The sequence below is a fragment of the Acomys minous genome (assembly GCF_964271855.1).
Source record: "Acomys minous genome assembly, chromosome: 20".
NCBI lineage: Eukaryota > Metazoa > Chordata > Mammalia > Rodentia > Muridae > Acomys > Acomys minous.
In genome coordinates this window covers 19,461,408-19,484,947 of record NC_140502.1, presented here as the reverse complement: position 1 = coordinate 19,484,947, position 23,540 = coordinate 19,461,408, and the positions used below count along the sequence as shown (strand labels likewise).

Sequence of the window (23,540 nt, the reverse complement as noted above, 5' to 3'; positions counted from 1 at the left end):
GTAGCCTTGGCTGTCCTGGACTCACTTTGTAGACCAGGTTGGCCTCGAACTCACAGCGATCCGCCTGCCTCTGCCTCCCGAGTGCTGGGATTAAAGGCGTGCACCACCACCGCCCGGCTCAAAAATTATTTTTTAAAAAGTAATCAATTTCGGGCTGGAGAGATGATGGCTTAGAGGCTAAGAGCACAGTTCCAGAGGTCCTGAGTTGAATTCCCAGCAACCACATGGTGACTCACAGCCGCCTATAATGAAACCTGGTGCCCTCTTCTGGCACGCAGGTGTACACGCAGGCACAATATTGCACACATAATAAATAAATAAAATAAAAAAAAATTAAAATTAAAATTAAAAATAAAGCAAATTGTATAGTTTGTAGCCTGGCTTGGGGCGCACTCTTTGCACTCCTGACAGAGCCGAGACAGAAGGATCACAAACGCTCCGCAAGCTTGGGCTACATTCTTTGCTAAAAAGGTTACTTTGTTTGCATCCACAGGAACTGGTATCTCCTTAAATTCTACAAAGGTGCCAGGTGTGGTGGCGCACGCCCTTAATCCAAGCACTTGGGAGGCAGAGGCAGGTGGATCGCTGTGAGTTTGAGGCCAGCCTGGTCTACAAAGTGAGTCCAGGACAGCCAGGGATACACAGAGAAACCGTGTCTCGAAAAACAAAAACAAAAACAAAAACAAAACAAAAGTTCTACAAAGTTTCATTGCATTGCTAACGTTAGCCTGAGCAAGGTGCTTGGCACACACAGTGGCCTTTAGTCAGGTCCCCGCGGAAGGGAAAGGGTGGCCAGCAGGGGACACAGGCGGGCCAGCAGGGGGCGTGCTGACACCTCCCAAGTGGGACTATGCCCAGGGGGCGGAGCCACAGAGGGGGCGTGGCCCGAAGAAAAGGGCGGGTAGTGGAGCGGGAGCTGATTGGCCGGCACTCCGTGCGCGGGAACGGGGAGCACGTGTCAGAGCTGAGGCTTCGCGCCCTGGACCCAACCCCCACGGGTGCGCATGCGCGGCGCGGAGGGGGGGGAGGGCGTGGCCTCGCCTCAGCCTCTCAGACGACGACGTCGCGCGCGCGTGTGGGGCAGCCTCGCGCCCTGCCATTCCTCGCTCCTCCCGCGCCTGGACCGGGCACGCGGCCTGCATCCCTGGGACCGTCGCGAGCCCGTGGGGGCTTCCCAAGCGTGGGGCCCAGCGCGCCAAGCCAGACAACGAAGCCTTTATCGCCATTTTGCAAGTCTTGAGGCGGGTGCTGGTGGCCCACGGGTGTGGGGTGTGGGACGCGCCCCCCCTCCAACCCCCCCCCCCACGGTGTTTGCTGTCCTGGGGTGGCGGGAGCCCGGAGTCACCCGTGTCACGCTTTTGCGGCTGTGGCCTCCCTCCCCGGGGAAGCTTTAGAGCGGAGCGGGACCACGGGGCTTGCTTGAGGCAGGTTTGAGGCGAGGCCTAGGTTTGGGGGGGAATCGGGTTTCTGGAATGTTCTTTCGCAGTGACGTCAACGTCCTCGGAGACATGGCGGTGGGCGGGGGTGGGGTGGGGGGTCGGGGAGGGCCGTGTCTCCTGTTCGAGGCGGCTCGGCTTTTGGAAGCTGCAGACGGGAGCTTCGGGGGAAAAAAAAACACCTTAGTCTAATTTGACAAGGTTAGGGCTTTTTTAGTATCCGTGGAAACTGTGGAGGTGTGGAAGCAGGCTCTGGGGTGGGCCGCCTTTGGGGTCTTTTGAGGATTAAGTCGCCCCACTACCAATGGGGGTGTAGGTGTCAATTTAAGGTTTCAGGTGTCAGAATGCACGCGTGAGATCTAAGTTTTCTAAGGAGGAGATTGCAATTTGAGGATCCGAACGAATGGTTTTGAAGCCTAGAGATAGTTATTGTAGGACGTGAGATACCTTGTTTTTGTATGTTTGTTTGTTTGTTTGTTTGTTTTTTGAGGGGGCGAGGGGGGGCGTTGAGGATATTCTTTCTATAGGATTTGGGCCTGTCAGCGTTAGGGGTGTGGTTTGAGGTGGGTATGGTAATTCACACATGTAATCTTTTGTGAGTTAGAGTCTAGCTCGGACTACATAAACCTGAGCTAGTAGTATACAGCGAAACCCTGTGTTCTGGACTCACTTTGTAGACCAGGCTGGCCTCTAACTCATAGCGATCCACCTGCCTCTGACTCCCGAGTGCTGGGGTTAAAGGCCTGCGCCACCACACCCAGCCACTGGGTGCTTTTAAAGATGTACCACGGGAGTGGGGAAGCGTGTACATTATTTGGCCTATTCATTTTGGAGTCCCAAAGGTCACTAATAATTCTTTCCCTCTTTACAGATGTTGGGTTCCGGCAGTTTCTTGGGTTTCCCGGATGAGCATGGAGCTAGTTCTTTGAGTCCGGATGACGACAGGTGATAGTTTCCCAGCTACTCTGGCTGTCTAATAGTAGCAACATAATGTTACTAAACACTGTTTCCAGATTGTTTGTTTAGTCTTTTGATTGTATCGAGTAACCATTATAGCCACCCTGCAAGGAAGTAGGTGAGGATACTCCCGCCATTTCCCAAAGAGGGTTCTGAGGTGATTTCAGGTGTAATGTTCATGGCTTTGTTTGTTGTCTGTTTCTGTGCTGCGCTGCGTATGAACCCGGGACCTTTATCCCTTTACTATCCCCACAGCTCCCGTTCTGGTGTTCATGCTTTACTTTTTAAATTTAATTTAACCTCTGTCCCTGCTTTGCTTGAATCTGTATCTGTGCACCGTGCGCATGCAGTGCCTGTGGAGGCCAGAAGAGGGCACCAGATCCCGTGGTACTGGAGTCACAAAGAGGCATGAGCCACCTTGTGGGTGCTGAGATTTCAGCTTGGATCCTCTGTAAGAACAGGAACTGCTCTTTCACACTGAGCCATCTCTCTTAGGCTCTTAAATGCTCCTTCTTCCTTTCTTTCGTTCACAATGTGTATTCATTCACCCATCACCCAAAGTTGGGAATCTTTGGGGTGTTGGGGTTAGGGAATACTTTCCAGGGCCACATACATGATAGGCAACCCTCTATTATATCCTTGGCTCTAGGAATCTGAAATCAGCAGACTCCATCCATCCAGTCTGGACAAATTAAAAACAATTGAAGTTCATCTCGCCCTGCTCTGTCTTCCCCTAGATGGGTGTCCACAGGACCTTTCTTATCCACTCATTAGCATCACAATCAAGCACCTCCTTTCCTTTGGTCCTGTATCTAGGTACTGCGCTCAGAAGGAGCGTCATGAAGAAAATGAAGACCTGTGTATCACGCAGCCTTATTCCTTCCTAGAGCCTTTGTGATCATCAACAGTTCAATCTCTCGTTTTCCCCTTTCTACATGAGGTGTCTTCCCAAAAATAAAGACTTGTGGTTTTGATGGGTAGAAAGCTAGCAAAAACTAGCTTATGCATAAAGGAGCTTTTGCTGGGTCATTTAAACAAAAATTTAGGGATACCAGGGCATGGCTGGGCCCAGCCAGGCAAAGGGTGAGTGGTGTTGCAGGGGCTCTGCTGGCCTTGGCTCTGCTCTCCCTGATTAAGCAGACTCCCTAAGGGAGAGCAATATGGCTCCCAGCTGCTCAGGCCCATATCCTGCCTGCTTAATCATCCCACAGAGCCCCTTTCAAGACTTACTGACTCTGACTGGTCAAACCTAAAGTCACACCCCAATTCTCAGTGGTCATGGTAACTTCTTGGATGGACCTTGCTCCTGTGCTCCCTTTGGAAGGGGAAAATAGGGTCAACCTTTCTGAACAATATGCAGAACGAGCAGGGAAGTTATCCAAAGGACAGCTAAGGTGCTGTTGTCAGGGAAGGGGGACGGAATGTGGGTCAAGCAAAAGCAGTTTTTATCAACAAGTCATTTACGTCCCCTATTATCTAATCATTCTAAGAAATTATTCTACCCTCTTCAGTTTTTTGAGACAAGTTTTTCTCTATCCTGGGTTGGCTTTAAATTCATACAACCCTCCCACCACATATACTCTCTTAACTGCTGGGATTACAGGTGCAAACCATGCAAGTGAACAAATAAATAGGGTCAAGAAGGTGGCTCAGTGGACAAAGTGCTTGCCATGCAAAGCTTGAAGTTGTGAGTTTGACACCCCTCCCCCCCCAAAAAAACCCCATAAATAACAAGTGTAAGAGCACATGCCTATAATCCCAGCATGGGAGGTGGATGGGTGGTTAACGTGGAGACAGGACTGGCCAATCTACCTAAATCAATGAGCTCCAGGTTGAGAAAGAGACTGCCTTAAAACATAAGATAGGAGCCAGACATGGTGGCGAACACCTTTAATCCCAGCACTCCCAGAGGCAGAGGGAGGTGGGTCTCTGAGTTCCAGGCCAGCCTGGTCTACAGAGTGAGTTCCAGGACAACCAGGGCTACACAGAGAGACCGTGTCTCGAAACAAAACAAAAGAGAGAGAGAGAGAGAGAGAGAGAGAGAGAGAGAGAGAGTATAAAAAGACCTACATGAGTTGAATGCTTTACTTTCTCCATCTTGAAGTTTTAATTATTAAGCAAGTGACCCCTCATTTTATTTGTAGTGTCCCCCCTCAAACATTACTTAACTCATCTGGTCCTAGTTGCTGTTTTATGTTTGTGCAACACTGTAGTTGAAGACCTTTTCTACAACTATACCCTCAGCTGCATATACCTTTGTGCTCTTGTCCCTCACAAGTCCCGCCACACAGTAGATGCTTGACACTAATTGCTGAATGAATGGGTGAGAAAGGTATTTTCAACAGCTACTTAATTATTCTATGCCAAGGGATGGGGCGGGGGATATGGCGTTATATGCTTGCAGGAGTCAGTTCTTTATTTCTACCATGTAGGTTCCAGAAATGTGACTCAGGTCATCAGGCTTGTCCACAAGTGTCTTCACACAGTGATCAATTTCAGGCCCTTGTTTGTCTCCCACCCCTACCCCCAATTGTTGGTTTTGGTTAGTTGGTTGGGTTTTTGTTGTTTGTGTTTTTTGAGACAAGGTTTCTCTGTGTAGCCTTGGCTGTCCTGGACTCACTTTGTAAACCAGTCTGGCCTTAGTCATGCCCCTAACTGAGGCCTTTAGCCAACACACACTGAATTTCCAGAATACCAGGGCCCAGTGCTTGTGCTAAGGACACAGGGACAGACTACAGGGGCATCGAGCTCACCCACTCTGTGCAGTAAAGGTCAGTTAGTGTGAAAGAGCCAAAGGAATGCTAGGACCAGCTTGGCTAGTTGGGCTAGAAAAGGAAGGAGGGGTTTTTAACTTGGCCCTCCCAGGTGTTGTGCACACTTGTAATCCCAATAATTGGGAAACTGAAGCAGGAGGATTGCTGGGTGTGAGTCCCTCCTAGGCTACATTTTGATGCTTGGTTTTTTGTTTGTTTGTTTGTTTGTGTTTAAGACAGGGTTTCTTTGAGTAGCCTTGGCTGTCTTGGACTTGCTTTGTTGACCAGGCTGGGCTCCCCAGGCTGGGATTAAAGGCGAGCACCACCACACCTAGCTATATTATCTTTTTAAAAACGATTTCTTTTATTTATTTTTATGTATATGAGTGCTCTATCTGCAAATAGAGCCTGCATGCCAGAAGAGAGCATTGAATCCCATTATAGATGCTATGAGCCACCATGTGGTTGGTTACTGGGAATTGAACTCAGGACCTCTGGAAGAGCATCCAGTGCTCTCACTGGGCCATTTCTCCAGCCCCAATGCTAGTTTTAAAAAACTATTTTATCTGAGTTATTGAAGCTTCTGCCTCCCTTCCACCAACCCCTTAACCCTGGGAAAGAGTAAGAAGGTTAGTAGGGAGAGGGGGCACAGGCCTCTTTGCTTCTCCCAGCCATTTAGGGTCAATGTGTTCTTTGGGGGCTGTACAAGTCTCTGTCAACAGGAAACTCAGCAACTCTTCCAAGCTGCTGCAATGAAACATTTCTCTTTATCTTCAAGCTGCCACACCATCCTTCTCTGGTCTCCAAACTGTTACATGCCACACTTCCTCTCTCTAGGCTCTCCTATTTATCTCACTCAGAGTCCTAGACCACCTAAGTCCTTACCAGCTGGCAAAGACATGCCCCGCAGGAGGCAATTATCAGCTGTTGGACATACTAAAGCCCAAACTAAAATCCAACACTTGAGATTAAAACAAAAACATATTTACATAGCATAACTGAGTGTACAAAGAAGCTAAAACTTCCATTACACTACATAGCAAGATGATATCTCTAAACAAAAACAAACAAACAAAACCCCAAATTGTTTCATAGCAATGTCATGACCTTGAAGGTGTGAAACAAGGGAATATCAAGGTCAGATTTATGTTTCAAAAAAAAAAAAAAAACTCTTGCTGCCTCAGACAATATGGACGAAGGAGGCCAGATCAGAGGCTGGGAGCCTTGTGAGAATGTGAAGACAGCCATGCAAGGTTTAGGGGCTTAACAAAAGTGGGAAAGGGGTAGAAGATGGACAAGATTTGGGGACCCATTGGCCCAAGGGATGAAGGAGAATAAGTTCTGATGATGCCTGAGACTCTGTGTTGGGTGTCCAAGAATGAGGATAGAGCACAATCTTGGCATGAGACTGAAGGTTTGGGGCAGGCGGCAAACATTTAAGCCTAGATGTGGTGGCTCATGCCTGTAATCTTAGCATTTGAGAGGCTGAGGCAGTATGATCATCTTGTCTCCAAACAAAGCTTAATTTTGATTGTCTTAACCAAAATGGGCTCTCATCCCCAAACAGGAAGGATAAGAAAAACCACACGAACAAGCTTCGAGAGCTGGCTTTGCTGATCCCTGTGACTGTGAAGACCAGAAACAAGAAGCAGACCAAGGTATGGGGGCCAAGGAGGAGGCAGGTGTCAGAGCAGTAAGTGGGGGCCTTTCCTGGGAATTCGACACAAGGCCCTCTCAGTGTGCATAGGAAATGGGTGGTCATGCTCTGAACAGAAATTTCTAGGAGTCCATGACCACGTTGGTGTTGTTGGGGGAGGGGGTTCTCTGTTTTTAGAAGCCATTTCTTCACCCAAGGTCAGCAAGTGCTTTAGCAATGAACTATACCCCACATCCTGTGGGATTCTTTCAGGATAAGAGGTGGGGCTGGGGCTGGAAACAGTTCAGGTAGTAGTTGATATGAATGCATGAGGACCTGAGCTCCAGTCCCTGAGTCCATAGAAAACTATGTGTCCCCAGCTGTCTTAGTGTCTGCATGCCTGTTTTGGTTAGCCAATCTACTCTAATTAGCCAGTGAGCTTAGGTCACATTGAGAGACTCTATTTCAAAAGCAAAACAAAAACAAGCCCACAGTGGATAGCCCCTGGGGAATGCAGCTGAAGCTGCCCTCTGGCCTCTACATGTGTGTGCACACCAGCACCCACGTGAACATGCACATACACAGAAAGAGGCAAAGGGAATAGGGAGTGAAAAAAGTAGAGACAGAGGTTACACAGCAGAGCCGGAGCTCTCCAGCCTCATACCTGCTGCCCAAGACAGTTCTCGGCCTCTTTCAGCCCCGGTTTCTCAGTTGTTGTTTTTTTTTTTTTTTTTTTTAAAAAAGAAGGATAACTCCTGCTCCTAAGGAATGCTGCAAAACAGAACAGTGTTCTGGCATGTAGTTTAGCAACAGAGCTCTTTCCTGGCATGTGCAAGGCTCTAGATTTCATCCTTGGGGGTGGGAGCACAAAGGGAAGATAAAAACTGTGGCCTAGTATTAGTTACGTGCCTTGTATTGTAGCACCTGGGAGGCTGAGGCAGGAGAACTGCAAGTGCCAGGCCTGCCTGGGCTGGAGTGAATTCAAAACAGCATAGAGAACTTCTGAGGCCATTTCAAACTACAAATGTAAACAGAGGACTGGGATGGTAGCTCAGTGGTAGAGCACTTGCCTTGGACACATAAGGTCCTGGGTTCAGAGAGACAGATGCGCGCGCGCGCACACACACACACACACACACACACACACACACATCCTCTCTCTCTCTCTCTCTCTCTCTCTCTCTCTCTCTCTCTGAATAGTACAATATGTTTTCCTTTGGCAACTTTGAAAGGCCTCACACTCCTTGCAAACAATCAACAGGTTCTCATCAGGTCTCCTCTCCTGCTCTGCTCTCCTATGGTCTTCACCTTTGGCCCTCCTGCCTCCCTCTTACAAAGATCATCATGATTGTGTCAGGCTCGTGGATAACCTCAAGCAATCTCTCCAGGACCTTGACCAGTGACATCTGTAAAGTGCCCTTCCATATAAGGCAGCCTATTCTCAGGCATAGGACTAGGAGGTGGCTGCCTTTGGAACTGGGGTGCCACAATGGGGGGATTTTTCTATGTCCTCAAGCATTTGCATATTTGCTGTATATAGGTGCTGTCATAGGATCCTGGGAACCAGGGAAGAGAAGGACACAGTTCCTGCTCTCAAGGAATGAGTCTAGCATTTCATAACTGATGAGGTGTCCACCTCCTTTGGAATTATCTAGGCCTGGCTACATAATAGAGAGACCGCTCTTAAAACAAACAAACAAACAAACAAAAATTAAAAAGAAAGCATCCAGTCTTAAGAAGGACACCTGCTCAGTGGTCCGCTGACAGCTCTCTTCTCTTTTAATCCCTTGAGGCCCCTTTAAAGGCAATCTCATTTAGACATTGACTAAGCTTTAAAGGGTGGGGGTAGGGGTGTCAAGAGGTATTCTCTCTCTCTCTCTCTCTCTCTCTCTCTCTCTCTCTCTCTCTCTCTCTCTCTCTCTCAGGTCTTGCTATGTAGTCTGTATTGTCCTGAAATTTACAATCCTCCTGTGTCGCCTACCTGAGAGTGAGATTACAGGTGGCTCTAGAATGCCTGGCTGATAATTTGGAATAGGGTCTGTTGTCCTCGCTGGACCATGTGTCCAAGAAGGCACATTGCCTGTCCTGGTTTTAGCTTTCTCTCTCCACTCATGAGGTATTGAGTAGTAATGGTTGGGTAGATGATGTTTGCCCACTGGCTAGGAGCGCCCTGTTGAGTGCTGTGAGAAATCTGCTTCTTTAGTAGCCCCTGGTGGAGCCACCTCCCCAATCTCTGACTTTGGAATACAGAAATGAGTTAGCTAAAGTCTTGTCTCAACTAGCTCAAGGCCAAAGGGAGAGAACAACACAGCAACAGATAACAGAAGGCAGTGTGGTTAATGTGGAGATGGAAGAACGTCCAGGGTGTTTCAGAGTGCTGGGATATGGGAGCTAACCCAGCCTGGACCACATAGTCCCCATAGCAGGTGGCCATGCTGAAGTTCAGAGGAGCATGCAGCTGAGGGGGCTTGTGGGGAGAAGGAGGGCCAGACATGGGATTAGCCAGCAAAAACCCAGAAGCTGAGCAGTGTATGCCAGTAACTGGGTCCAGGAGGCAGGCTACCCTGGTCAGATTCCAGCTTTGCCTCCTTAGGTCTGCAAGCTCCATTAATATTCAGCCTCAGAGGGCCAGGCATGGTGGCGCACGCCTTTAATCCCAGCGCTCAGGAGGCAGAGGCAGGTGGATCTGAGTTCAAGGCCAGCCTGGTCTACAAAGTGAGTCTAGGACAGCCAGGGACACAGAGAAACCCTGTCTCAAAAAAACAAAAAACAAAAATATCAGCCTCAGTCTTCAGCTGGCTCTTTAGGACAAGCTGAGAGCCAAACCTCAGGATAGGTGGAGCTCTGGCAGCTGAGGCATTGGTGGTGTGTGTGTGGGGGGGGGAGGTACTTCCTGTCTCTGTTCCCCAGGAGCCTCACACTGTCCTGGGCCCTGACCCTTGTGCAGTTCAGTCTTACAGTATGTATCCTAGGCTGGCTTCCGGCTCAGGATCCTGCTGCCTCTGCCTCCTGAGGAGCTGGGGTGACAGGAGGGCAATGTGCCCAGCTCTTAACCCTGTGTCTGTGCAGAAAGAGATCCTGCTGCGTGTCCTGCACTACATCCAGTACCTCCAGAGAAGCATTGATGTGGTCAGGGCCTTGCTCAAGCTCCACATCGGCAATGGCAAAGGTGGATTTGTGGGTAAGCAGCTCTACCCATATCCCTATACCACATTTTCCTGCCTGTCAGGTAAACCAATAGGCTATCTTCCCTTTCCTGGCAAACGTGACTACGTCAGAGAGATGTGCAAGGTGCCGTAGGAGAGCCAGATGTGCTGGCTCACACCTGTTACTCCAGCATTCAGAGACTGGGCAGGAGTTCAAGGCCAGCAGAGGCTGCACAGTGAGTTCCAGTGCAGCCTATAGAGCAAGATCCAGTCTCAGCGACACAAAACAAAACACAAACACTGTTTTGGAGTTTGGAGGAGGAAGCTTGAGAGCTTGGCCTTCAAGGACAGCACAAGGGAACCATGCCAGACTGCAGCACCACTCTGACCAAAAACATGTGGGTGTGAGGAAACGTAGGGTGTTTAGGGACAAGCAAGCAGCAGATGTGCCTGGAACCGATGCGACACTGACAGGGTTGATCCCTAGCCTCTCAGGGCTTCACGCCTGTAACCTGTACACTGAAACCCCGCCAGCACTTCTCTCCTATGTGTGTCATGGGAATCAGATTGCCAACACAGAACAACATGGTGGCTGCAGCACACAGCCACTCAGGAAGAAAGGCTGGGGCCACAGACACTGGAGCAGACCGGTGAAGTCTACAGGGAAGAACAGAAGGGTGGAAAGGAGTATTAAAAGATTCAGCCAGGGAACATCCTAAAGATTAATTTGCTTTTTTTTTTTCTGTTTTTTTCCTTATGTTCATTCATTCATTCATTCATTCATTTGTATTTTTGAGGCAGAGTCTTACTATATAGCCCAGACTAGCCTTAAACTTGCAGTAACCCATCTGCCTCAGACTCCTAAGTACTGCCTGCTCTTAGGTTCTCGCCTATACAGCAATAGACCTTAGTTTCCTTGTTTGTAGAGTCTGCCTGAAAACCTTCCCACCCAGGCTTGGAAAGCCATGTCTGGGAGGAGGAGGATGTGCAAGACCAGGAATGCGCTCTGACCTGTACCTTCTCCACTCCCAGAGCTGGGTGGGAACCCATCTGCTGGCCAGACCCTGCTGAGACACTCCCCCCGCTCCAGCTCTCAGAAGTCACACCTTTGGGGCACCGATTCAGAACCTCAGAAGTTTACCCTAGCGTCAGGTACGTGTGGTCTGTGAAAGAGGTGCAGAGAACTGCTGGCACTGACTAGGCTTCTTCTCCAGGGATACACTGGGCCAGGCCCCGCCAGTCTGTACCTACGTTTACTCCCAGGCCTTCCTAGGCTTTTGTTTCTTCTTCTTTGGGACAGGCACTGGTCCAGTCCCTCTCAAGGTTACAGAAAAGCCTGAGCAGACACTGCCCAGCAGTGCTTATGTCAGGCCCCAGGGGGATGTTACTGTCTCCATTTGTTGTTCTTGAGCTAGGGCACAGGGGAGGCAGGGGTGGTAGAAAGATCCAAGTGTGGAGCCCGCAGAGAGTCTTGGCTCACCACACTTTTGCTCCCCAGCCTCTTGAGGACCTCAGTGTCCATGCCTGAGAAACAGGGGTATGGCCTACCTATCGCTGCTGTAGTCACAACTGTACGTTGCAATTATTTGAGGTGCTTAGATGCTTCCTGAGTGTGTCCCTGGTGGGGGCTGTCACGCCAGCTGTGCATCATGCTGTGAGAGCTCGGTTATGTACACAGTTGGCTCAGCAACTCTGTGCGAAGAGCTGGGCACATCTGGGCTGCTGGAGAGTGCCAGAACAAGCAGTGCTCTGGAATGTGCCAGCCCAGAGCACAAGAGTTCCCTACCTAAGCCAGAGTCTGAGGTGTCCCATGCCTACACCATGGCCCTGACTCCCGTCTCTGTTCCCTCAGAGCCCCCAGTGTGGCCCTCTAAGCCTCAACACTCTCTATCTCTGGACCAGTCTGAGTATGTAGTCAACATATGCCCAGGCCTAAAGGAAGAAAATGTGGAAGATGCCACCTATCCAAGAGACCTCAGCCCTAGTACCCACCCCACAACTGCACAGTCCCTGTCTGGAGGTGATGGACAAGAGGGCCAGCTGGTGTTCCTGGACTTGGCTCAGAACATTGTTGCCTATGACATCACAGGTTGGCGCCTTTCATAAGCAGGAACTCAGTTTTTTACTTTGTGCTCTTACTCTAACCCAAACCTAGCCACAAGGCATACCTCAATGAATGGGATGATGCTGCCTCTCCAGTCCTGGGGCTTTCATTCACAGCTTTCCTTTCTTATGTCAGGCTCTGGAAGGGAGGGACAAGACCAAGGTCACCCTTGTGCGTAAGTGTCAAGTCCCAAGTCCCAAGTCTGGGCATTGGGCAGCATATGCCTGCTGGGCTTCTCTGAGCGCCCAGTCCCTCTTCTCCATCATGGGTGCCCTCTGGGCCAGGCCATGACCTGTTGGTGCTTGTGAAACAGTAGTGGCCAAATTCTCAGTCCCATGATGGAATTCTCCAATTTCCAGGGCCACCCAGACTTGGTGGGGTGCTAGAGTGCCCTGGTCCCAGAGGAGGCATCACCTTCCTGCTAGCTGTATGTCTTGTGGCTAGACATGCCATTTCAGATGGCAGTGGCTGTGCTCACCCATCGTCTCATCAGTAAAAGACCTACAAGGAGGGCAACAGGGCCAGTCTGACTTGTGCCGTCATTGCTATCCCATGTTAGGGATCTGGTCTTCTGACGTTTCTGACAGAGGTGTGATTGATGTTGGGGGGACTCAGGCACTCCAGCTTCACCCGGGCACCAGAGCCTAAGGTTCTGTGGAAGAGGAAGGCTAGTGGCAGAGGCTGGTCCCTCTCACTCCCCCTGTCTTGGTGCCCTGGAATGTGGCCCATGTACAGGCATGGTTACCTTACTCTGACACCCCCTTCTTCAGATGATCATGCTGTAGCAGCCCAGGATGGAGAGCTTGACGTCAAGGATCAGGGCCAGATTCAGAAGTCCTATTTCCTCACCAGGGCACAGCCCTGTCTCAGGTAAGGACATCTCAGAGTACAGTGTGAGAGATGGCTTCCTGAATGGTGCTCTGGGCCCAGCTGTGTGCTGGCTGCTGCAGGCTCTCAGGAAGGCCTGGCTTCCCACCTTCCAGACTGGCAATTGTCACCTGCTTGCCTCTCCCTCCCTCCCAGACTGTCCTCGTCCACTGAGTGCTTGTCTAATACAGACTTTGACTGGATCAGTGGGGCTTGAATGCCTGACCCAATGTAGAGCCAAAGCCTCTTCCCTGGCACTGGAGGAAGTGACCCAGGGTCACCATGGCAACCCTCTCTTGCTCTTGCCAGGATCTTCCACTGAGCAGCCCATGTTTTCCAAATGTCCCCGATGGTTGTTGTTGATTTACCAGTATGTCTAATAATGTTTATTAGGCCTATATTTATTACAGCAGTATTTTCACTCGTTATATTTTAAAATAGACTCTAAACTACTTCCCATAGTGGTTCCCATAGATCCCATGCCATCTGTTTCTAATCATTTCTATCAAGCTACCTTCGCCAGGCGTGGTGGCGCACGCCTTTAATCCCAGCACTTGGGAGGAAGAAGCAGGCGGATCGCTGTGAATTCGAGGCCAGCCTGGTCTACAAAGCAAGTTGAGTACAGCCAAGGCTACACAGAGAGACTCTGTCTCAAAAAAAAAAAAAAAAAAAAGCTACCTCCCATCCATAATTCCAAATACTTGCTAATGTTTTGTTTTTTGTTTTCTGTTTTTTGTTTTTCTTTTCTTTTCTTTTTTGAGACAGGGTCTCTTTGTGCAGCCTTGGCTGTCCTGGACTCCCTTTGTAGACCAGGTTGACCTCGAACTCAGTGATCCGCCTGCCTCTGCCTCCCGAGTGCTGGGATTAAAGGTGTGCGCCACCACCACCCGGCTTGCTAATGTTCTTCATCTGGGCCAAATCCTCAATCCACACCAGCCATGTGCTTCTCTTCCATCTAGCCCATGAACACCTCCTTCTCCTCCCCTTTTCTCCCGTCTTTCCTCTTCCAAGGATTCTTTCTGTCTCCAAGCTCAGGAACCTTAGCCATGCCTATCTCATTTGCCCTGCCCAGATGTGATGGCTTTTTATTAATAGGCATCAAAACACATCAGACCATCCTCCAATACCCTACACTACCTGCTCTGAGCCTGCTACCCTGCTCCGTCTACTTGGAGCATCTGCCTCTCTGATTTATCTGGGAAACTACTCTCTCATACTTGCCCTCTTGCCTTTTGTGGAATGCTCCCCCACAGGGTCCCCTCTGTTATCAGTGTCTGCTTACCAGCTCATTTTCCACACAACTTGAAGCTCCTTGTGGGTAGAAGACCCGCTAATTGAGTTCCCTGGGGTTACATACAGTTGGCCACGTAAGCTCAGTCCAGGGTTTGTGTCTTCTCCCATCCCAACACTTGCAGGCAGAAGCTACTCTTATGCTCTTCCGGTGAGGCAGACAAAGAAGCCCCAGACATTGACCCCTGGCTGCCTGTGTGGACCTCGGAGGACAGCCCAAAGGGTGATTACAACTCCTCTCCTTGTAGGCTTTGAGCCTTCTGAACCAGAGGATTTCTATGGCAGGAAATGTAGGAAGAAAGCTGGGGATTTGCTAAGCACAAGGATGAAAACATACTATGCCTAGCATCACTCTGCCCCTGGTTGCTATTCCAGGCATTGCTAATCAATCCATGCTTTTCCATGAACTAGCCACTACGGAACCTTTTAAACACAGAGCTTTGGCTCACAATAGTCAATCTGCTGACTCTGGCACACTGCAATGATTTTTCCTTTTTGTTGATGTATTACCAGGCAATGTGCTTTTGCTTTTTTTATTTTTATTTTTTTAATGTATGAGTCCTCTATCTGCATATACACCTGCAGGCCAGAAAAGGGCATCAGATTCCAGTATAGATGGTTGTGAGCCACTATGTGGTTGCTGGGCATTGAACTCAGGACCTCTGGAAGAACAGGCAGTGCTCTAATCTGTTGAGCCATCTCTCCAGCCTCTAGCAATGTGCCTCTTAATCCTATACCACCTGAATGGCAGTCTCCTTTTCCTAATGTCAGACGCCATCTCTTCAGTGCCCGCCACTGCATTGGGGGTGGACCACATGCCTCAGTGACATGATCCTTTGCAGGGAGCCCACTGGCCTTGAAGTCTTCTCAGACCAATACCTGGCATGTGACGAACTACCTGAGTGAGGTCTTAGGACTTAGCTCTTCCCTCTTCAGCTCCCCAAGCAAAATCCTGCCAGATCATGTCCTGGAAGATGGCACCTATTTTCTGACTGAAGGTGGGCTACCAGAGTGGGAGGAGCTTCATCACTCATAAAACAGGGGGATGCCAACCCACCAAGTACCTGGGCCTGAGCTGAGCCCAATGGATGCTCAGAGGGCCTTGAGGGGCCTACAGCTCCTCATAACATAGGGGCTACTATGCCATGTAGTGAGGGACAGGCTCCACAACGCTGTCACTGTGCCCTCAGCTGGCCTATGAGTGAGACTTGGATACAACTAGGAAATCCCAAAGGGGAGAAAGTAGGGGGAAGGAGTTGGGACTAGTCATGGGTGTTGTGGGAAAGGCCTGCTCCTGCTAGTGCTCTACTCACAGGTCTCTTGGAGTCTTCACCTGCTACCTCTGAACTCTCTGAACTGGAAAGGTCCCCAAAGAAGGTAGGCTCCATTTTCCTGGCTTGAGTCTCTCACTGCACCCCACACCTCCATCCTTCCAGAGTTATCACCTCTGTCCTAACTGCCCACCTTTGAGCTCACTGCTGCCCATGAGGGCCTGGGAAAGACAAGGCCTTCCCACGGCACAGCTACTCCCCAAGCAGGGTGGGAACAAGGAAGTTCTCTCCCCTTCAGTGGCTTACCACTCATGGCGGAGCCTCAATGCTTGTGTGTGTGTGTGTGTGTGTGTGTGTGTGTGTGTGTGTGTGTGTGTGTTCCATGTATCTGTGTGTTTGACACAGGGTCTCTTGGAGCCCAAGCTGACCTCAAACTCTCAACCTTCCTGCCGCAAACTTCAGAGAGCTTGGATTACAGGAGTGTACCAATTTATCTGGCCCAATAAGTCTCAATTCTGTGAGCATGCAGTTTACCCATAGCAAGTAGTCACACCACAGTGCCTGGAGTTCATGAAGACATACTCCACTGGTGTCCTCCAGCTTTGCTTTTGCCTCCAGCCCAGCCACATGAGGGAGCAGGAAGTGGGGAGAACCAGCCAGCTGGTGCTGGTGCTGAGGCTGCTAAGGCTGAGCAGGTGGGAGGGGGCACCCTGTGTCCTCGCTCTAGTCCAGTTTCCTCATGTATGAGTTGATGCCATGAGGCCCCTGCTTGGGACATTGAAGTCAAGGTTCCTGAGTTTCCAGGCGTGTGGAGACAGGTGAGCGAGTCTAACCTGAGCTGTTTCTGCAATTCTTTGTATCTTGTAGTCAGTGTCTTCCTCTTCATCAGGTTCAGGTCGCACCCTCTGAGGACAACACAGGCCTGCCTAACTTCCAGTCCTCAGTCTCACTGGACCACTGTTACCTGTCGCTGAGTGATACCATGAATGTGCTGTCCAATGGCAGCTCCAGTTCACAGTCCACAGACACAGAGTCCCTGTGGGGACAGGAGGAGGTGAGAGGGGTGGCCACCTGCCCAGAGAGAGGAGGGGTCTTTTCCCTGGATCAGCTTTTTGTTCTGAAGCAGGCTAACCCTAAGGGCTTGCAGACCTCCAGTGATGAGGACAAAGACTACACATGGACACCGGCCCCGAGGGCTTCTGGCCTGCTGGTAGCTGGCAAGAAGATCAAGAAGGTCCAGGCAAGCCAGGGCTCTGTGAAGCCCAAGGACAGCAAAAAAGCCTGCCCTGGCCAGGTGAAGAAAAAGTGTGTTAATGGCTTCATCATGTTCTGCAGGATGAACCGGAAGCAGTACATCCGGTGGGTGAGGGTACTCAGGTTTTTAAAGATATAAAGGACTTATCATCCCCACGTGCACCCCAAGACCATGTGGCCCCACTGCTGTGCCTTCCCATTCCGTGCAGCAGGCCCAAGCTCCCACCTGAGCCATCAGAGAAAAGAAAATTGGCTTCTGTTACCTTCAAGAAAACTGCCTTCAGGAGGGGTGGTTCTGGCTGATCAGTCCTCTCCCTCTCCCCTGAGTTGCCGTCTCCTGGGTGCTAGGCCACGGCGGCGGCAGGTTGTCCTCAGGAGGTTCAGGCTCGGTCCTGCCAGATGCTTTAGAAGCCTCATCTCCAAAAGTCCGTGGGGTTGACTTCTATCAGGTGCCGGTCCTGGACCTGTCACTGTTGGCCGAGCAACAACAGCTCACAGAGCTGGTTGCCTTCAGTGGAAGATCAGGCTTGTGTGTGAGGGAGCCTGTGAATTGATGGCTGCATCTGTGTCTCTTCCTTGCATCTCACTCCAGAGGGCTTAAGGGGGCACTGGGGAGCTGGTGGGAGAGGAAAGATGGCCAAGGACCACGGTGTAGCCATTGTGACCTCCTCCTTCCTGTACCAGAGCCTGTCCTGGGACTGCATCCACAGCTGCCACCAAGGAGCTGGCTCAACTATGGCGAGGCATGACTCTGGAGGAGAGGAGACCATACTGGTGAGGAGTACCTTCCAGAAGGCCCGGGGAGACCATGGGCCCTCACCTGTGACCCTTGCCCTCCCTCAGCCTCATGGCTTTGCTGACAGGTTGGGGCCTCACTGGGCTAAGTAAGGCCTTGTGAAACACAAATTCCTTTTTCTTTGTATATGTGTGGTGCGTGCACACACGTGTGTGGTATGTGCACACGTGCACATGCATGCAGAGGCCCGAACAGGACATCAGGTGTCTTTCTCTTGCTTTTTGCCTCATTGCCTTGAGGCAAGGCCTCCCACTGAATGGGGAAGTGGCCTTTACAGCCAGAAGGCTGGACAGCCAGCTCTTGGGATCCACCTGTCTCTGCTGCTAGTGCTGGGACACAGGAACACACAGCCAGGCACAGATCTTTATGTGGGCACTGGTGACTCAAACTCATGGCCCAGAGCAAGTGTTCTTACAAGTTTGATGACTTGGGAGGTGACAGGTAGAGTGCCATCTGCAGCTGGGAAGAGTGAGCTCTGCTGGTCTGCTTGTCACACAGAGCCTCTCGGTGACCTCCCTGTCCCTTAGTCTCTTGTAGCTTTTGTCTCAGCCATCCTTCCCCAGATTCTGCCCCCTCCATCGGCCTCGAGGCCTGACCATTGCTCATTTCCAAACTAGCCCAACCCCTCACACTCTGTGAAAGCGCCTGGCAGGGTCCAATCTAGGCATCAGCACTCAAAAGCCCCAACGGAGGCTGGCCCCAGTGAGGAGAGTTAGTTCTGGCTCCCTAAAGCCCAGGTTTGGTCACTTCTGGGGACAGAGGATCCTAGAGCCAACCATGAGGAACCTCCATCTGTCCCCAGCACTAAGGCTCGCAGGTTCAGCCGCCAGCACAACCGCATTGTGAAGAGGGAGAGCTCCAGCAGCGAGGACGACGACGGGGAGACCCCTAAGCCCTTCTACCAGCTGCTGGCAGAGAAGGCCCAGGTGTCTTTGGGCTTGATGTCGCTACCCACCCCTCACTGCCATTGAGGGGGGTGCCCTCTGCTGGGCTCCGCCGTCTGCTTAGCTTCCATATCCTCTGACATTCCAGATCCCCTGGGCCTCAGCATCCAGTGCTGTGGGCCCTGCCCAGCCATCCACCCCCAGCCATCAGAGGCTCTGTGCTCTGGCTTGTGTACAGCCCCTCCCTCCAGCCTTTCTCACCTCTGTTCTTATAGGGTGGGAGCCCTAGATGAAATGCAGAGCTTCCCTCTGTGCCCAAAATCCCACGAATTCCACCCTGTTGGTGCTCACCACATCCTTCCCTGCTCTATATATTGTCTTAAAATGAAGTGGAACCTTTTACCAGCAGGGGGAGAAGGGATGCTGTGTCCAGGACCCTGGGGCATGGATGGGCTTTCCACATAGCAAATCAGAAGCCTTTGCTGTTGCACTTTGAAAGCCCTCCATAGCTTACAGGTCTGAAGTCAACCCTTCCACCAGAAATCCAGCCTTGGGATGTGGTGACCCATGTTTGCAATTCCAGCATTCAGGAAGACAGGATTTGAGACCGGTCCAGGCTATAGAGCACATGACCCCATCTCAAAAAGAACCCAAACAAAAAAAGCAGCCACAGGCTGGGCTTTACCTCTGGTTCTCTTTGGGGCCAGTTGTTCTGCAGGTAACCCTTACCCCCATGGTTCTGTTGTATGTTAAGTTGACTTTAATTGAAATAGAGGCATAACATGTCCTAGAAAAATAAAATTTTACAATACAAACTAGACAAAGGGGCCAGGGTTGCCCCAGGGGACAGGGAAGTCTTTGGTCTGGGGCTGGATCCTGGGGCTCAAGTCCAGGGAAGCAGGGGAGGGGCCTGTGCACCGGTCAGACCCTCCTCAGCAGCAAGGGCTGTCTCTGAGGCACCCTGGGATCTCAGAAAACTCTGGGAACACTGGGTATCCATGGGGCTATTAATAGTGTTATGGTAGGGTGCCAGCTGGAAATCAGCCAATCAGGGCCTTCCTTACACTAGTACCAGGTAGAGAAGGACAAAGCCCAAGTCAGGACCCCTAGAGCCCCCACACATGGGGCAGGCAGAGCGAGAGGACTGTAACAAGAGATCTCCCATCAGGAGGGGCAGTGCCCTGACTGTTGTGGCCCCTCCGGCTCATCCAGAGTGGAGGGCTGTAGTGTGGGGCCTGCAGCCACTTTGCTGAGGGCTCCTCCTTCTGGCCTAGCACCTTGAGCACCATTGTCAGGAAAAGCGGTTAAGTCCAGACAGTCACAGTTCCAAGGGCTCCTCCACAGGCACTGACTGCAGTTGGGTCAGGACCTTGGCTTCAGCTTCTAGCCCCTCATCAACCTCAGTCCCTGCTGTGGCTCCCAGGAGCAGCCCCTGGGGCTCAGGGTCTGGCAGCCGCAGCACAGTGTGGGTGGCCTGTGTCCCCAGCCCCTCTACCCCTGTGCTCAGTTCCAGCCCCGCTGGCCAGACTGGCACCGCTGCAGGTGACAACATCAGACCCTCAGGCAGGGGTCCTGGGAAACTGGGCAGCAGGCCAGAGGAGTCCGGGGAGAAAGGCAGGCTGGTGGTAGAGGTGACAGCAGGAGCTGGTGGCAGTGGCTGAGTACAGATTGGCCCCAGAGTGTGACCCTCTGGGAGGGCGGGGCTGGGAGCCACTGGGAGGGCCCCTTCGGGCACTGTGATGGCTGGCTCTTGCTTCAGGGGCAAGGCTAGGCTGGGGGCAGGTGGTAGGACCTGGGAGACGAGCATGCTGGTGGGAAAGGTGGCGGTGAGGATGATCTTGCCCTGCTGCACAGCTACCCCAGTGACAATGGGGCTGCCAGACACAGGGTTGGCCAGGAGGAAGTTTCCTGCGGAGAAAAGAGACGGAGTGGAAGAACGCTGGGCCGTAGGCAAGAGATGTGCCAGGGGTGAGACACCTGCTCCCCAAGCCCACTCGGGCCCCAAGAAAGCAGGAGGGGTACCTGGGGTAGTGGCCGAGGGAAGCTGCAGTGCAGTCACTCCCACACCTGAGTTTATCAGGTGCACATTGGCAGGCCCTGCAGTAGCTGCCACCTTCACTGGGCTGCCTGGCCCAGCTGCCAACAACTGGAGTGGCCCCACAGCCTGAGGCAGGGTCACCACTTGGGAGGTGGGCACCACCTGGGGCAAGTTCAGCAGGGGGGAGGTGGGGCTCAGGCCTGTTGGGTACCCAGAGGAGGGGGAGAGTGGTACAACCTGAGGAGCAGCCACTGTGGGCACAGCTCCAGGGGTCAGAGGGAAGGTGGAGGCAGGTGGGGGGCCTGGGACTACTTGGGGCAGGGTTCCTGGGATTTCCTCTCCACCAGCCCCCGGAGCAGCCGCCTGGGCCCCTTTAGTCTCAGGGGCCTCAGCCTGAGCCTCCTCCAGACGAACTTCTCCTGTCTGAGGGTCCAGGACCAGGGAAGTCTTGGCTTCGCTGGCCCCCTGGGGGCTGGGCTGCGGTGGAGGAGCACCCCCTCCTCCTGTGAGTAGCAGGGGCCCCAGGCTGGAGGCCTCTCCTAGGGCCAAGCTGTTGATGATGACTGGGCTGCCGTTGAGGAGCACGGCTGGGGGGCTGCTGGCTGTCAGGAAGCTCCCATTGACTAGGATAGAGGAGGAGGCGGGGCATGTAGCAGGAGGGGTGGCCCCCGCCAAGAAGATGGAACTCTGGGTTGGGGCCTCAGCAGCCACAGGGGCCACGCTCCTCTCCAGGTCCTCTGGACTTCGGCTGGACTCATCCTCAGTAGTGGGGTTCCCATCGGACTCGCTGGCAGGAAAAAGGGTTAAATCATAGGCCTGAAGGCTTCACCGCCCTAGGGGCAGAGGCAAACCAAGCCCTTGTTAACTTTAGAACCCTTCAAAGAACCCGCACGGACCCCCAGGGCGCTCACCAGCCTTGCCGGGGCTGACGGCGCCGCAGGAAAGCTAAGCTAGAGGGAAGCTGTCCTGTCACCTTGGCCTGCAGCCCAGCACCCAGGCTGCCTCAAGTCCCCGGGGACGGCAGGCGCGTGGCTGCACAGCGAGCCTGCAGCCTTTACTCCAGTCTTCCCCCTCGGGCGTCAGAGACCGGAGCTAGCGGCCTGGCGCTGGGGTGGGAGGGGAAGGGCTTGGGTTACAGGGAAACCGGAGCCGCAGAAGGTTCACGTTTCACAACAAAGACAGGCGACAGACCACGCTGTTTGGGCTGGAGGGGGCGTGGGGGTGGGTGTAATAGTCACCCAGGGGCCAGGCTCCAGAGACCCCGAAAACCGGCCCCTACCGGGGGTAACTTAGACAAAGGCCCACTTCCTCTTACTACCGCCCCTCCGGGGATCCCCCACTTTTCTCTGGCCCCCCCCCCGACCCCACCCCCCACTGTAGTCCCAACTTGGAAGCAGCGGCACGAATCTCTGCCCGTGAGGCAGTGATGCCCTGAGAACCCAGGGTGTGCCTGGTCAGCCCACGCTCAGCCGGTGCAGTCGCCGACGCCGAGGGGTGTGAAGGGTCACACTCGCGCAGGCTCCGGCGGGCACCCAGGAAAGGGGGCCGGTCCCCTCACCTTTTGCAGGGCGCTCCGCCGCCGGTGCCCGTACGGTCGCGCTGTCGCCGGTTCTTGAACCAGTTGCTGACCTGTGTAAGCGAGAGGCCCGTGAGCGTGGCCAGGCGGCGCTTCTCGTCCGGCGTGGGATAGCGGTTGCCGCGGTAGCAGGCCTTGAGCGCCGCGCGCGAGCGCTCCTTGAAGCAGTAGACCGTCTCCTCGCCGTCCCAGATGGTCTTGGGCAGGGGGAACTTCTTGCGCAGGCGGTATTTGTCCACCGCGCCCAGCGCACGGCCGCGGGCCCGCTCGGCCTCGTGGTAGCGCGCGCGCAGGTAGAGGTCCTGCAGGAAGGCGTGGTGGGCGGCGGGGAAAGGGCGGCTCTCGAGGAGCCGGTAGAGCTCGGCGTATTCGCCCCGCTGGAAGGCCACTAGGGCCCGCGCGCGCAGCACCGGGTCGCTGCCACGTAGGCGCTCAGCCGGGGGCAGCGCGCCCAGGAAGCGGCTCAGGCGGCCGGCGTGGCCCGCCTGGAGCAGCGCCTCGCACACACACGCCACCTGCTCCGGCGAGAAGCGGAGGCCCGTGGGCGCCTCGGCCGCGGTCTCGGGGGGAGACCCCGGGCCGCTCCGCGTCCCAGAATCCGCCGCCGCCGCCGCCGCCGCCTCGCCCGCCCCGGCCGCCGCCGCCTCCCCCTCGGCTGCCTGCAGAGTCTGCAGAAGCTGGCGCGCTTCCTCCTCCTCCTCCTCGGTCGCCGCCGCCGCCTCGCCCCCGGCCGCCGGCCCCGCGCTCGGCTCGGCAGGCGAGGTAGCCATGTTTGGCAACTTTGGGAAGTTCCTCCCTCCTCTGCCGCCTCCCGCGGGCTTCCCCAGCCCCCTCTCCCGCCTAGTCCTCCTCGCCTCCCCCTGTCTTCTGGCCCCCTCCCGGCCCGAAGACTAGACCCAGCTCTGCACTTGGGTCTGTCCCTGTCCCAGTGTGTCCGCCCCCCTCCCCGGCTGTCGGGACTCTTTGTTTTCCCTCCACCTCTGGCCGCGCTTGCGGCCTCCCCCCTGCGTGTGCCTCTGACTCAGGGCCTCAGTTTCCCCATCAGAGCAACGGAGAAAGTAATGGGCAGTCCAGGAGGGTTAAGGGCGCGAAGCCGCTTCGATCTCCCGGGTCCCTTGAAGGCCCCCTCTCCCCCCATCTCCGCGCCGCGCTCCGCCCCTCGGAATTCCCGGCCCCGCTGGGAGGGGTGGATCGAGCTGGGAGGAGGGGCGGGGGAAACGCACTAGAAAGTTTGCGGCAACTTTTCTGGAGCTTCGGCGGTAGGAGCGGATGCGCGTGGCTTGCGCAGGCGCAGTGAGAGGATGACGGCCGTGCTGCCGGCCCAACCCCCTACTTTTCCAAGCTCGAGTGGCACAGCTGGGTCACAGCTGGGCGGGAGTGGGAGAGGCGGTGTCTCCGGCGGCTCAGTGCTCCTCTCCCACTGGCTGGATGCCTAAGCCCCGCCCTCCAGTCTGATTCGTGCTCCCTGCGTCCCGCTGGCCCCGGGTCAAGCCATTGGTTGTCTTGCTGGGCTCTTCATCGGCCTTGGGGCG

The 23,540-nt window shown here is 53.5% G+C and overlaps 2 protein-coding genes across 2 annotated transcripts; one reads left to right on the top strand and one right to left on the bottom strand.

Annotated features, from left to right (window-relative positions):
- The first annotated feature begins 992 nt into the window (after positions 1-992).
- On the top strand, positions 993-18,522 carry MEIOSIN (meiosis initiator). The gene is made up of 13 exons (XM_084770501.1): positions 993-1,241; positions 2,308-2,381; positions 6,714-6,804; positions 9,852-9,963; positions 10,961-11,080; positions 11,781-12,017; positions 12,803-12,902; positions 14,315-14,412; positions 15,032-15,187; positions 15,505-15,566; positions 16,350-16,819; positions 17,399-17,488; positions 18,313-18,522. Exons 1-13 carry the CDS (start codon positions 1,005-1,007, stop codon positions 18,479-18,481), a joined length of 2,016 nt encoding a protein of 671 aa, XP_084626627.1. The 5' UTR covers positions 993-1,004; the 3' UTR covers positions 18,482-18,522.
- Positions 18,523-19,179: 657 nt separating this feature from the next.
- On the bottom strand, positions 19,180-23,442 carry SIX5 (SIX homeobox 5). The gene is made up of 3 exons (XM_084770125.1): positions 21,991-23,442; positions 20,417-21,219; positions 19,180-20,302 (listed from the first exon to the last, which is right to left on the bottom strand). Exons 1-3 carry the CDS (start codon positions 22,776-22,778, stop codon positions 19,713-19,715), a joined length of 2,181 nt encoding a protein of 726 aa, XP_084626251.1. The 5' UTR covers positions 22,779-23,442; the 3' UTR covers positions 19,180-19,712.
- Between the last annotated feature and the right edge of the window lie 98 nt (positions 23,443-23,540).

Bases quoted from the DNA above. Each gene is read 5' to 3' on its own strand.
- MEIOSIN (XM_084770501.1), top strand. From the start codon at position 1,005: ATGCGCGGCGCGGAGGGGGGGGAGGGCGTGGCCTCGCCTCAGCCTCTC. The intron at 9,964-10,960 runs GTAAGCAGCTCT...CTCCACTCCCAG, and splicing joins TGGCAAAGGTGGATTTGTGG to AGCTGGGTGGGAACCCATCT. The intron at 15,188-15,504 runs GTGGGCTACCAG...CTCTACTCACAG, and splicing joins CACCTATTTTCTGACTGAAG to GTCTCTTGGAGTCTTCACCT.
- SIX5 (XM_084770125.1), bottom strand. From the start codon at position 22,778: ATGGCTACCTCGCCTGCCGAGCCGAGCGCGGGGCCGGCGGCCGGGGGC. The intron at 21,220-21,990 runs GTGAGGGGACCG...TTTTCCTGCCAG, and splicing joins GGCGGAGCGCCCTGCAAAAG to CGAGTCCGATGGGAACCCCA. The intron at 20,303-20,416 runs GTACCCCTCCTG...TTTTCTCCGCAG, and splicing joins TCCCTCGGCCACTACCCCAG to GAAACTTCCTCCTGGCCAAC.